General features: G+C 43.5%; 1 protein-coding gene across 1 annotated transcript; it reads left to right on the top strand.

Moving 5' to 3' along the window:
• Positions 1 to 562: 562 nt before the first annotated feature.
• On the top strand, positions 563 to 10,607 carry SNIP1 (Smad nuclear interacting protein 1). Its single transcript, XM_004740758.3, has 4 exons — positions 563 to 864; positions 2,115 to 2,217; positions 7,607 to 8,205; positions 9,103 to 10,607. Exons 1-4 carry the CDS (start codon positions 638 to 640, stop codon positions 9,365 to 9,367), a joined length of 1,194 nt encoding a protein of 397 aa, XP_004740815.1. The 5' UTR covers positions 563 to 637; the 3' UTR covers positions 9,368 to 10,607.
• The last annotated feature ends 3,836 nt before the right edge of the window (positions 10,608 to 14,443 follow it).

Raw genomic sequence — 14,443 nt, 5'->3', positions numbered from 1 at the left:
TGCCTGCCTCTCTGCCTGCTTGTGATCTCTCTCTGTCAAATAAATAAATAAAATTTTTTAAAAAAGTGTTTGTTTTTAACTAGATGTTGAAATGACAGCATAACATAAAGTTCGAGAATAGAGGGAAATACTAATGACTGGCCCACGGGCAGTACTGTGATTCCATTTCCTCCTCTCTTAACCTCGTATTTCCAAACCTAAGTGTAATCACCGTTTGCGCTCCATTATTGATCCCGCTTCTTTCGTTGACAAATCAGGGATTCCTCCCTCGGTCACAGAGCTTGTAAACCGCATTACGAATGGAGACAGACCATTCGCCCCTTGGCTAAACAGTTTCCTACTGCAGGGCATTCAGATTGTCTCCGTGTTTAGTAGTTACTAATAACGCGACAACAAACAGCCTCGAGGGGAGCTGTTTCCCGAAGTTTCTTTTTGACACTTAAAATTCCCGCCACCGGAGCGGGTCCCTACCGTCCCGCCAGCTGCGGAGCCGTTGTCACGTGCTTAGATCTCCGCCGCCAGGGTTTCTGGGAGAACGCGCACCCGGAAGCGGAAGTTCAGGGGTCAGGGCCGTCATTTCCTTCAAGGAGCTGAGCGCAACGGACCTGTTTTTCCTTCGCTCGGCTCGTATCTCAGCATGAAGGAGGTAAAGAGCGAGCGGGAGCGGGGGAGCCGGCGGAGGCACCGCGACGGGAACGTGGTGGCGGCGGCGGTGGTGGTGAAGGTGAAGCAGGAGCGCCTCAGCCCGGAAGCCGCGCCTCCCGCCCACCGCCGCCCAGATTCCTCCGGGGGTAGCGCGTCCCCGCCAGCCGGCGACCCGGGCCGCCCTGGTCACCGCGGGAACCGAGCCCGAGGAGGTAGCCGGTAAGTGGGAAGGCGCCCGGGATGGACTTGGGTCTGGCTCCTTGAGAAGAGACAGGGCTAGCGTCAGAAACACACCTTGAATGCCGCGCGCTGCAGCTTGGATTTAATCGTAAAGCGATGGAAGTGAGCCTGTCGGGTTTGTGCTGAAGAATGTTTACTCTGGTACCTGTCACTTGGGTTAAGCGCCTGATGCCTAATGGGTAGGATCCCACCCCTTCATCTCTGTGCCCAGCTCTTGGCCGAGTACGGGCCCAGCAGATAGCACTGATCCAATTGAAATAGAAAATTTTCCCCATCTGCCTGCAAATGGAGTGCCTGCTTTGGCTTTCCAGTTATCTGCCCCAAAAGTTTTCCACGTTGAGAGCTTAGGCGATCTACCTGGTAGAGATTTGGAAGGAAAATTATCTCTTGCTGGATTCGTTGATTGATTCCTTCAACATAGTTTTTACTGCGGGCTAAAGAGTGTCCTAGGTACAGGGGCCTCAAGGGTGAGCAGTGGTCTTTGCCCTGGGGAAACTGATGCGCTTTCACCTTGAGACAAAATAGTAAGCAGATAAAGAAAATAGTTTCAGTTAGTAACAAGTATTAGGGTAAAGAAGAGGTTAAAACAGGCAAGTGATGGAGTTCGAAGGGAAGTGAGAGAAGGGCTCCCTGAAAAGGTGCCATTTGAGTTGAGACCCGAATGATAAGACTAATCTTGCCTCTTAAGGATCGGGCTGAGGAAACAATGCTCTCAAAGAACCTGAAGCAGAATTAATGTGATTGCTCTAGACATGGGGGGAAATTGTCCGGTAATCAAGGAGAGTCGTAGGAGTGAGGTGGGAGAGGGAGGAGATAGAGCTGCAGAACTCACAGATGGATTAATGTGGTTGTTGGGGGAGGGAGTGGGGAGCTGTTGGGGGTGAGGGGAAAAAAAGAGTTAGGGCGTCTTCTAGGTTTTTGTCTTAAGGAGCAGGCTGGAAGGTGGTTACTGAGATGGCAGAGATTGAGGGAGGAAAGGGTTTTGAGGGGTTGGAGAAAGCAAGAGTTATGCTCTGTGAGAAGGTTTAGTAGATAGCCATGTATGTGGGTCTGGAACTCAAGGTAGACATCAGGGCTGGAGAGTGAAGTGCTCACCTCCTTTAATGTGAAAAGCAGAGCCCTTCCCAAATGTGCTGTTTGTGTTAGTAGGTAAGCCCGTTACTTGAAGTGAATTTATTTGGGGAAAGGGAAATTGAGATAAAACCCTGTGTGTACCATGCTCTGAAAAGGTCCCCAGCCAAAAAGAAAAACAAGTCCTCAGGGAGAAGAAGCAAGTCTCCTCGGAGTAAGAGAAGCCGAAGCCCTCACCACTCAACAGTCAAAGTGAAGCAGGTAAGTGGATTGAGATGTTTTGATACCAGGTCCAAATCTAGAACCTCCTCCCACCCTGACAAACACGTAATCATGTGTGTTTACGTGTACTGTAATGGATTTTTCTAGAAATGGGTTTTTGTTTTCTTTGTTTGGTTTTTTAAACTTTTTTTGAGGTAATTGTTGGTTTACGTTCAGTGGTTAAAAAGAAAAATACAGAGGTATACTCTTTACTGTTTTTCCCACTGGGGACGTCTTACAGGATTCCAGTACAATATCACAGGTGACACTGTTGTAGTCAAGATACAGAACATTTCTATCATCATGAGGATCCATCATGTTGTCCTTGTGTAGTCTCACCCACTTCTCTCTCACCCTTACTCCTCAAGTCCTGGCAACTTCTAATCTGTTCTCTGTATCTATAGCGTTGTCACTTCAAGAACATTATGTCAGGGGCGCCTGGGTGGCTCAGTGCGTTGAGCCTCTGCCTTCGGCTCAGTTCATGATCTCAGGGTCCTGGGATCAAGCCCTGCATCAGGCTCTTTGCTCGGCATGAGCCTGCTTTCCCCTCTCTCTTTGCCTCCTGCTCTGTCTACTTGTGATCTCTCTCTCTCTCTCTCTCTCTCTGTCATATAAATAAGTAAAATATTTTTTTTTTTAAAAAGAACATTATGTCAATAGAATCATACATGTATCCTTTAGAGATTGGCTCTTTTCACTCAGCATAATTCTTTGGAGATTCATTCAGGTTGTTATATCTGTCAGTAATAGTTCATTTCTTTTATTGCTGAGTGATACTCAGTGACATGGATTTAACCATTTGCCCACAAAAGAACTGTTTCCAGTTTTGGGCTATTATATGTAGAGTTGCTGTATAACAGTTGTGTATAGGTTTTTGTGTGAACATATCTTCATTCTCTGGGGTAAATGCCCAGGAGTACAGTTCTTAGGTTGTATGCTAGTGGCTGTAGTAGTTTCCTAGGGCTTCCATAACAAAGTGGGTACCTTAAACAACAAATTAATTTTCTCACAACTCTGGAGGCTAAAGTCCCAGGTGAAGATGTCAGTAGGTTTTGTTTCTCTTGAGGCTTCTTTCCTTGGCTTGCAAATGCTACCTTCCTGTCTGTGACCTCACATGGCCATTCTTCTGTGGGCTCATACCCTTGGTGTCTCTCCCTCTTCATACAAGGACACCAGTCCTACTGGTAAGGCTTTGCTGTCATCTTAACTTAATCACGTCTTTCAAGACCTTACCTCAATAAGAAGCAAAAACAAAAGCAAAAAAAAAAAAAAAAAAAAAAGAAAGAAAAGATAACACAAAAATGGTTACATTCTGAGGATGGTAGTTGGGACCGCGACATATGAATTTTGGGGTGACACTATTCAGTCCTTAACAGTGACTTTACCATCCTACGATTCCCACCTGTATTGTGCGTGAAGCCAGCCATTTCTCTGCATCCTCACCAACATTTGGTGTTGACATTATTTTTTGTTTCAGCCATTCTAGTAGATGTGTAATGATACTTCATTGTAATTTTATTTATGTTTTATTTATTTTTCATTTTATGTAGGCTCCACGCCCATCGTGGGGCGTGAATTCTAGAGTCCCATGTTCTACCACCTGAGCCAGCCAGGTACTTCTTTCATTGTGGGATCATGACCTGAACCAAAGGTAGACACTTAACTGACTGAGCCACACAGGTGCCCAAAGAATTGGCTTTTTTTTTTTTTTTTAAGATTTTATTTATTTTATTTGACAGACAGAGATTACAAGTAGGCAGAGAGGCAGGCAGAGAGAGAGAGAGAGAGGAGGAAGCAGGCTCCCTGCTGAGCAGAGAGCCCGATGCAGGACTCGATCCCAGTACCCTGAGATCATGACCTGAGCCGAAGGCAGCGGCCTAACCCACTGAGCCACCCAGGCGCCCAAGAATTGGCTTTTTATCATATCAAATCTTCCAGTCCATGAGCACTGTTTAAGTCATTTATTTAGATCTTTGTTTTTTTCTTCAGCGTTTATAGTTTTTAGCACTTATGTTCTATGTATATTTTATTAGATTTACATGAAGTTTTTTCTTTGGGGGAGTGATTATAAGTGATATTTTTAAGTTTTGATCCATATGTTCAATGCTAATCTATAGAAATAGAATTGATTTTTTATTTTTCTGTCTTTTTCTTACTTATATCCTGTGACCTCATTGAACTCAGCTGATTTAGTCCAGGAAGTTTTTTGTAGATTTCTTGGGATTTTTTTTTTTTTTTTTTTACATAGACAATCATATTTTTACATAAGGACAGTTTCAATTCTTCCATTATAATCTCTATGCATTGTATTTCCTTGTCTTGTCTAATTGTACTAAATAGGACTTCTAGCACTGTGTCGAATGAGAGTAGTGAGAGGGGACACCCTTGCTTGTCCCTCAAACTTGAGAGACAAGCATTCCGTGTTTTTAAAGAGACTTTGTTACAGTGTGCAAATAGACATTTAAAAAATGGATTTTCCTGTTACTTTTTGAGAGACTGTGGACCAGCTTCCTAGTATCTTAAAGATAGAAAGCCAGACAGCCTTGGTGGTGTGCAGTGTGAATTGATCAGGCCCTGCTTTAGCTCTCTCAGAATGCAGCTCCCAGAGCCATACCACCAGGGTGAGGTCTTTCGTTTTTTGGTTTTTGTTTTTTTTCCACTGTACAACTGGCAGCTCCCTACCTGCAGTTTCTAAATGAACCTTTTACAGTAAGTTCTGGGACTTTTAGAATGAAGCTTTTTTTTTTTTTTTAAGATTTTATTTATTTATTTATTTATTTGTCAGAGAGAGAGAGAGAGAGAGAAAGAAATAGCAAGCATAAGCAGGGGGAGCAGTAGGCAGAGGGAGAAGTAGGCTCTGCTGAGCAAAGAGCCTGACTCCAGAAGCCTAACCGACTGAGCCACCCAGGCGTGCCTAAAATGGAACTTTTCTGTGTTTATTATTGTTTTGATGTGTCTTCATTTGTTTATGTATGTTAACTTCTTTTCTGACATTAAATTATCTCTTTAAAAGCTAATTTCTGTGTGTTAATTAGAAAAGTTGATTTCCAGTTGGAAACTTGGAAATAGCTCTCAAGCAAAAGGTCTTGACAGACAGTTGACACTGAGTGACTTTCACATGGGTTAATCCTAAGGAGGAATACACAGAGCCTCTGACTTAAGCCTGATTTGTGCTTGCAGGAATTCTCTTCTCCACACCTGACCCACCATTTAAAAAATAAATTTGATTGTGTGCTCATTGTAATAACACAGAGATATATAAAAGTGTATAAAGTAAAAAGTGAGAGTATGGGATCTATAGTTTATGGTTACTTCTCCCATTATCCCCAAAGTTGCAGGCTCCCTTCTCCCTCCCAAAAAAAGAAAAAAATCATCTAAGTTCCCAGAGGCAACCATGTTAATAGTTTGATATTTATATTTCACGGCTCTCTTATACTTACATTCTCCTTTTTTCCTTTATGTTTTAGTATGTATCTCTGTGTGTGTTCCATGCAAAATTTTCAATTAAAAAAAAAGGAACCATGGGGCACCTGGGTGGCTCAGTCAGTTAAGCATCTGCCTTTGGCTTGGGTCAGGATCCCATGGGATCCAGCCCCATTTTAGGGGTTCTGCTCAGCAGGGAGCCTGCTTTTCCCTTTGCCCCTCCCTGCTGCTTCAGCTTTCTCTCTCTCCCTCTCAAATAAATAAAATCTTCTAAAAAAATTTTAAAAAAGGAACCATATTGGGGAGCCTGGGTGCCTCAGTGGGTTAAGCCTCTGCCTTCAGCTCAGGTTGTGATCTTAGGGTCCTGGGATTGAGCCCCACATCAGGCTTCCTGCTCAGCGGAGAGCCTGCTTTCCCCTCCCTCTCTGCCTTCCTCTCTGCCTACTTGTGATCTCTCTCTCTTGCTCTCTCAAATAAATAAATAATAAATAAATAAATAAATCTTTTTTTTTTTTTTTTAGGAACCATATTATATATATTATCCTACTTAACCAATAATTGAAATCTTAGTTATTTTGTGTCATCTGGCTATATAATTTGTCCTATCCTTTTCCATAGTTCTTACTAATTTTGCCTGGTCTACCCATCTTTATTTATTTACCCTGTGTGACAGGGGTTGGGAGGGCGGGCAGCAGGAGAGAGAATCTCCGGCAGAGTTCCCACTGAGCGTGGAGCCTGACATGGGGCTCAGTCTTATGACCCTACGATCATGACTGAGCCAAAATCAGGAGTCGGGCGCTTTGACCGACTGAGCCACCCAGGCGCCACAGTCTGCGCCTCTTTAAAGTGAGGACTGAGGATTAATTGGTCATTGGAATAGTGGATATACAGAACCTTATGGGGATTAGGATATGGGGGAGGTGGGAATGATGACTTGGAGTCTGGGACTTCTTTTAGTGACTCATTTAATCAGGGATAAAGGGCATAATGACATTAGTTCTGGTAGGTGGTGGTGATAAGCTTGTGAGTTCCTTAAGGTAGGAAGGATGTGAGTCTGAGGCTCTCTCTTGATGCTTGTCTTTGGAAGTTAGGAAGTCTAGAAAAACTGAGTCCTGCTCTGGGTAAGCAAGCCTGCACTTGACCCCTGTGTGTGTAGCAGGGAGAAGCCCTGGGAGTAGGGGAGGTGGTGAGATCTCAGTGCTCAGATCCTCTTTATCCTTTCTAGGTAGGGTGGCCTTGTTCATAGCGTGCAGGGCTTTCTCTTGATCTTTGATGTTTTGGTTATTAGTAAGGATAAGTTTACTATATTTGTGTGTTCATTAGATACTTCTTAGAAAAATTGTTAATATCCTTTGCCCATTCTTTTCTCTTGAATTGTCTTACCGATTTATTATTGATATATTAATAGATGTTATATGTTGCAGTTTTTGCAAAGCTGATTTTCAATACTGTTTTTCAAGAAACCATGATGTTTATTAATTTTTTTCAGATCTTAAAAATAATCAATAAATTTTTACAAGTTTCTTCTTATATGTCTTACATACATCTGAAGTATCTTCTTGGTATTGAATAATTTTTGTTACTGTTGAAATGAGATATTTTAAAATTAATTACATTTTCATTTTTGTCATAAGAGAAAACTAGCTGTTTATCTTTATGTTTATCTTGTACATGACTACTTAATTCTATTCGTTCTGTTTTATCTGTATGCTTCCCTGTGAGTGTGCCTATAGCTCCTCTAGTTTCTAGGGCTCTGAACCTGGACTCACGGTGTTAGAGCTATAGTCAGGTGACTATGGAAATAGTGTGTGGAGCCTTGCAAGGGAATACAACCACCACTGCTAACCTGATTTCTGTGGGACATTTTGCTTTGAATGCCAAAGACCAAATCACAAATGGCTTTTTGAATGCATCTGTTGACAGAGTGTGGACTGCCTCTCATTTACTGGATCTGTTTGAATTTCAGGAACGTGAGGATCATACCCGGAGAGGACGGGAGGAACGGCAGCACCGGGAATCATCAGGCCAGGAACACAGGCGAGCTAGAAACAGTGACCGCGACAGACACCGGGGCCATTCTCACCAGAGGAGAAGCTCTAATGAGAGGCCCGGGAGTGGACAGGCTCAGGGACGGGACCGAGATGTTCAGAATCTACAGGCTCAGGACATAGAGCGGGAGTTTTACAACGCCCGAAGACGGGAGAATCGCCAGAAGAACGAAGTTAGCGCTAGTGGTAATGAGTCTCAGGGGTCGGTTCCCCGACCTGGGGGCAACAATAAAGACAAAGAGCCACCCGCTAAAGAAAAGCCAAGCTTTGAACTCTCCGGGGCACTTCTCGAGGACACCAACACCTTCCGGGGTGTCGTCATTAAGTATAGTGAGCCCCCAGAAGCACGTATCCCCAAGAAACGATGGCGCCTCTACCCCTTTAAAAATGACGAGGTGCTTCCTGTCATGTACATCCATCGGCAGAGCGCCTACCTCTTAGGCCGGCACCGCCGCATAGCGGACATCCCGATCGATCATCCCTCCTGCTCAAAGCAGCACGCCGTCTTTCAGTATCGGTGAGTACACGTTTGCAGGAAGAACCAGAGGCGTGGGCAGAAGCCGAGAGTCTCAGGATTACTAACATTTGTATACACGTGTGTGCAGAAGAATCCCATGTTCCGCTGATCTAATCTTTGTATTAAGTTTATGAATCTAACTGCCCTTTGTATTATCACTTACATGTGTCTAAAAGCATCACATTTGGTGTCAGAGATCCAGATTTTGAATCCTGCCACTGCCACTTCCCAGGGGTTTGGCCTGCGGCAAGCCACTCTCTGTACCTGTTTCTCCCTACCTCAAAGGGCTATTTGGGGAGTTAAATGGAAGTGTACCTGAGAGTGGCTGGCATGTGTGTCCGCTAAGCTGTATTTGACCATTTGTGTAGACATCTGTTACTGTTTGATCATCACAGCACTCCTACGAGGAGGATAGGTCAGCTGTTAATATCCCCATTCAACGGGTGAGAAGATTGAAGCTCAGCAGAGCCTAGTAAATGATCTGGTTCAAAGTTAGCTCCCTTGACTCTGAAGTTAAAATCCACTGCTTTATTCCCATTGGGACAGGAGCTAAAATATGTTCAAATAAAGGTGAAAGAAGCATCATCTTGAATATAAACATCACAAAAGTGTATTTTCTTAATCATGGCAAGAGGTCCTAGATTCTGACTTTAAGCTTTTGATATACCATGAATTTCTCTCCTCTACTCCCTCAGCAACCAGTTCCTGCCTTTTCTTCTAAGTATATTTAACACTCCCAATTTCCAGATCCAAGCCATACCTTCCCCTTGCTTTCCTATAGTTTGAACTTGAATTGCGTTCAAGCCAAATAATTTACATCGCAAAGGCCGTGTTAGCAAAATGCCAGATGGTCCCAGGTGGGATTTTGCTCATTAGTTTCTCTTTTATCTCTGCTAGGCTTGTGGAATATACCCGTGCTGATGGGACAGTTGGCCGAAGGGTGAAGCCCTACATCATTGACCTTGGCTCAGGCAATGGAACGTTCTTGAACAACAAGCGCATTGAGCCACAGAGATACTATGAACTAAAGGAAAAGGATGTACTTAAATTTGGGTTCAGCAGCAGAGAGTATGTCCTGCTTCACGAGTCCTCTGACACCTCTGAAGTAGACAGGAAAGAAGATGAGGATGATGAAGAGGAGGAGGAAGTATCTGACAGCTAGCAATCTCAGAAGCAGCCCAAACTCTCGAGAGACCTTTTCTTTCTTTAAAGGTTTTGGGATTGAGTCAGAGAGCACCACGGTGCTCTCTGTTAATGCCTCTTATTGCCTTAAGTCTTCGCTCTGTTGCTGACCACCTTATGTTATAGCATAAGAAAACTGACTTCTGTTTGGTTGAACTTTTTTCTGTGGCACATCAGCCCCTTGCCTGTGGGCATTTGTTTTCAGAACAGTCTCACCAACACATCGTGTTGCAGTAGAAGCATCGTGGCTGTCCTTGGTGCTTTCAGAACTGCTTCCTAGGAAACTACAGACCCTTGACTCAAGGGGAATCGTGGCTTGTTCTCGTTGTACAGTTACTTTATTTATATAGGTGTTAAGCTTTGTGGACTGGGTTTGTTTTTGTTTTTTTGTTTTTGGGGCAAACCCCGATACAGAGAATCTTACTAAGCTTTGGTTGTCACCAAAACAGCCTCCATTATATACCAAAGCTTTGACCTGGTTGAGCTCTTGAGTCACAGAAGTTGATTTTGCACTTCATTTTTGGGGGGTGGGAACTTACCACATGACCTCATTAACAACTGTTGGACTTAAACAGATGCTTTATGGGACGAGCTGAAGCTGCGACTGGGCAGGAGGATCCTGGCATCTGCCAGTGGGTGCTGATCTAACGTCGAGAGGTTGAAATGGGTCATGGATTGGTTTCCTGTGAGAGAATTCCGATTTCTCCATAAAGCATGTACATAACCATTTTGATCATCGTATCTGTTCACTTTTGCATTTTTATTCAAATGTTCTCTCTTTCCTTATTTGCAAAACAGTGTCGTTCATGTAGCACGGTCCTTGCTTTATTCTAACAACGTATGTATATGTGTAAAGGAGGTTGTATAGTTGACACGTTTCATCTTTTTAGAAAATGTTCAGAGAGGTTGTATTTACTTTCCCAAGGCCGGGAAGCAAGGGAGTTGCCCTGTTTCCTAATTTTCCACAGAGGAATATGTGTAAGTAGCAGAGTCGTAACTACTTACATACACTGTGTGTGTGTGGTGTGTGTGTGGGGGTTTGTGTGTGTGTGTATACATAAAAGTGTGAGTGAAAGAGCTGCATACTGATTTTCATATGAGAATGTTTTGTGATGTAAATGTGATACTACATTATAGGCGAAGGCCTCCCTGCATTTGAATAGCAGGTTTTCATTTATATGTATTTTTGGGATAAAAAAATAATAAAATTTGTAAATATAGCCCCATTTCAAAGGGTTTTTCTTTCTTGGCAGAAGGACCTTGTGTTTATAAGTCTGTGTGTAGCCACAGTCATCTTTGCGTCAGGACTTTGGAGGTAAAAAGTAGTTTACTAGTTTACCTAGTAAATTCCTAGTAGTTGCAGAGGGTGTGCTGTGGTAAGACCAGGAAATAGTGAAGTTGGGGCCAGCAGCAGCTCTGGAAGCCAGACCCTCACATGTCAGCAAGTGATTCCTGGTCCTGTGGCAGCAGCAGTGTTTTCTGAGTTGGCAGCAAAGGGGTTTTCCTAGTCTGTTGGGGCAGGTTCTACATAGCAGGGCTTGTACCAGTGAATCCCTGTCCCTGCTGTGTTGCTTGCGGGGTGGCGGGTGGGGAGGGGGTAATGCTGCTCAGTGCTGCAGTCCTCTGTTAGCTCCTCTTGGAAACTTGTGATGCTGTGAGATGGTCTTTCTCCCACCTACCAAGGGTAGGTCTCACCTACCCATGTGGACTCAGGGCTAAGTGCTGACTAGTGTGGGGAGCGGCAGCTGACTAGCGTTTATGCCAAAGAAAGGAAAAGGTCCCCTTAAAGAGTGAATACTTAATGAGGTCAGTTAGACATAGGGAAGCTCTAATGTCAAGAGAGCAGTTAGCATCCCCGCCCCCCATGTGCTCCACAGTGGCCACTGTGACTGGTATTTTCCTATCTGCCATAGAGCCTCTATAGCATCTGTGTCTGTCTGAAAGGTTTTGCTTTGACGGATCCCAGCTGATGGATTTCTTTTGTTGGAATCAGGTGCTAATTTGGCCTCCAGGGCCTCATGTTCAGTTTGTGCTCCTACTACTGCTTTCAGGTAGCCTCCAGCTTTGCTGCAAACACCATCCTGTTGGGCAGCACACTAGGTGTGACCACTTGCCTCCATTCTTCAGTAAAAGGTCCCAATTGTGAAGTAAACTTGCTTTAGTGGAGGAATAGCTTCTTGCATTAAAAGATTCATGCCAAACATCTGGGAAGGTGCCCCCCCTCACCCTCCTCCAATATGCTGACATGCTTTTTTTTTTTTTTTTTAAACTAAAGAGGGTCAGGACACCTGGACAGCTCAGTCAGTTAAGTGTTGTCTGACTTTGGTTCAGGTCATGATTTCAGGGTCCTGGGATCAAGCCCTAGGTCAGGGTCCTCACTCAGCACAGAGTCCACTTGGCCTTCTTCCTTCACCTCCCTCCCTGCTTGTGCACGTGCTTGTGTTCTCTCTCATAAATAAATAAAATCTTTTTTCTTTTTTTAAGGTTTTACTTATTTGAGAGAACACAAGTGGGAAGGGGCAGAGGGAGAGTTCTCCCCATCCCCCAGAGCAGGAAGCCAAATGTGGGGCTCGAACCCTGGACCCTGGGATCATGACCTGAGCCAAAGGCAGATGCCCAACTGACTGAGCCACCCAGGCACCCCATAAATAAATAAAATCTTTAAAAAAAAAAAAGGCTCAAAGAAAAGACACTACCCATCTCCAAAGCCAGGTATCACTAGTGGACTTCTCATTTGAAGTTGATATAATCCTACAGCTTTCTTCTTGAATTCTTTACTTGGTAACTCATGTTCCTCCTAGGCATTTGCAACTTCCTTTTTCTCTACCCATTCTCCCCACTGGCTGCAAAACATTGCTGTCAAAACCAAGCTATCTATAAAGCAGACCTTTGTTTCTGAGCTCCTCTCCCAAAACCTCTGTGGTGACCTGCAGTACTGCTGAAGTATAGGATAGAATCTTCAGGTTTTTCCCATCAGACCTCTTCCTAGTCACCTAGTTCTCTCATTCGGACATGGACAAAGGAGACCTCATTAAGAACAACTAGTGATGTAGCTTTCAAATACTTTTATTGTATCTGGTGATAATAAAAACAGTAATTAATTCAGATAATGAGATTTGTTTTGTTTTTATCATTTTTGTATTAGTGTATGGACTGTGCCAGTATACAATATAGCTTGGTTTCAAAAGGCTTAGAACATACTTTGGGTTGATTATTATTTGATACAGTGCACAGCAGGTTATGTTTTTCCCTTTGTGGAAATTAGTCGTGAATGTGAGGAATGAGGTGAAAACTTGTTAACGAAAGCCCAAGTGTGACTCGCACACATCAACAAGCAGTGCCTGCTTGTGTGATGATGTTCCGAACCCACAGCATTCCTGGGTATGTATGTTTATGCAAGCAAGAAGCCTGCTTGACTTAAATTAAAGCTTTGGAATTTAAAGCTTCATCTGGTCTTTGGGTAAAGTTTCCATTTATCAAGTGGGAAACAATTGAAAAAGACAGTTGATTGGTTCACATTTACTCTAAAGTTCAAGTGAGTTATTCCAACAAATGATTGTATAAGTTTACTGTGCTAACAGTTGAATTACAACTGTGAGTTAGAAACGGAGCAGTCATCTAGAAGTGTACCCTGTGCAAGAGTTGGCATTTGTGGTGTGTCTTAGAGAACAGGTTGGTTTTGAGCCATTGGTAGAAGAGGGCATTGTTACAGACCGAGCAGTCCAGGGGACCACAGGAGTGGAGTAGGATATGCGGAAGGAGTTCTGTAAAATGAAGCTATTTTCCTGAGGTCCCACAACAAGGCAGGTGTAGAGCTAGGATGAAAAATCACCTCAGTCCTGGTTCAGTGGTCTTTGCTCTAGACTATTCCCTCCCAGCAGTCCTTAGTGGACAGATTTGAGGGAAAGACAGCTGGTGGATTAGGCTTCTTGATTCATAGTGGGTTCAAAGAAATTACAGTGGATGGGCCATTAAGGGGTAGACAGTGGCTTAAGCAAATCACCTCACCAAGTCAGAGCTGCTTGGAATTCATCATGTTGATTCATAAAAGTATATAAACATTTCAATAATCAGGTGCCTGACAAGTGCTATGAGGTAAGACGTTGATAATAAAGTTGGCCAGTATTTAGGAGAACTTTCTATGTATGGGCACAATTCTAACCATTTTTCATGAGCATTAACACAGCCTTGTGTTATTCTATTTTGCAGATTCAAAAACCGAGGCACAAAGAAGGTCACATCGGGATTCAAACCTACTCTGGTTCCAGGTGCCACACTCTTACCCACTGCAATATATTGCCTCCTAAGTAGTTGAGAGATGTACAGGGTCTGGCCCTTGCAGAGCCATGTAACTAGCAGCTATAGACAATGCTGGGAAGGAGAAGCATTGGGGATTGCGGAAGCATGGAGAGATAGGATTTAACAAAGCCTCGGGAGTCAGAGAAGAATGAACAGCTAGCCAGAAGAGGTCAGTGAGGTCTAGGAAAGAAAGCAGTATTTCTAGGCAGAGAGGCTAGCACTTAGAAATGCCCGAGGTGATGAACTAATGAGGTTTTGGAAGTGCTGGAAGTTCAATGGGGGAAACAGTGAGTGAGACTTCCGATTTCTCTTAATGATGGACTAAGTTATTTTGTCTCTGTGTGAATCCTCCTGCTGCAAGAAGCCAACATTTCTGGATAAAATACAAGCAAAAAGATTTCTGGAAGCATTCAAGAACTGACAAATTATTAAAAATGTCTTTAGGCCAAAAGCGAAGATAAACAAGAATTCAGGGAGAAATGGAGCACAGATGCCTGGAAACCACATTTGATCTAATGGCAAACCACATTTGATTCTAGCCAATTAGACTTCACCCAATGTTGAATGGGACAGAATCAAAACCCAGAGCCCACATACAATGAATAGACTATTAAACATTTCCCATAAAAAGCTAGTGTGCCAAAGGGCTGTCGTTTCCAGAGGTGATCAGAAATCAGATCCTCCCAGGGATTTGTAGCCTGGGAGCTCAGAAAAATTCAAGCCTTGAACCTGGCTTAAGATGATCCTGTACTCCAGA

The sequence above is a fragment of the Mustela putorius genome, unplaced genomic scaffold, assembly GCF_011764305.1.
Source record: "Mustela putorius furo isolate JIRA1106 unplaced genomic scaffold, ASM1176430v1.1 tig00003853_pilon_pilon_pilon, whole genome shotgun sequence".
NCBI classification, from domain to species: domain Eukaryota; kingdom Metazoa; phylum Chordata; class Mammalia; order Carnivora; family Mustelidae; genus Mustela; species Mustela putorius.
Note: the sequence above shows the minus strand (reverse complement) of the source record. Positions and strands in the feature narration are given on the sequence as shown.

What these genes read in the sequence shown, in the direction of transcription:
- SNIP1 (XM_004740758.3), top strand. Translation starts at nt 638, where the DNA reads ATGAAGGAGGTAAAGAGCGAGCGGGAGCGGGGGAGCCGGCGGAGGCAC. An exon ending in CAACAGTCAAAGTGAAGCAG is followed by an intron (nt 2,218 to 7,606) that starts GTAAGTGGATTG and finishes TTTGAATTTCAG; the next exon opens with GAACGTGAGGATCATACCCG. An exon ending in CACGCCGTCTTTCAGTATCG is followed by an intron (nt 8,206 to 9,102) that starts GTGAGTACACGT and finishes TATCTCTGCTAG; the next exon opens with GCTTGTGGAATATACCCGTG.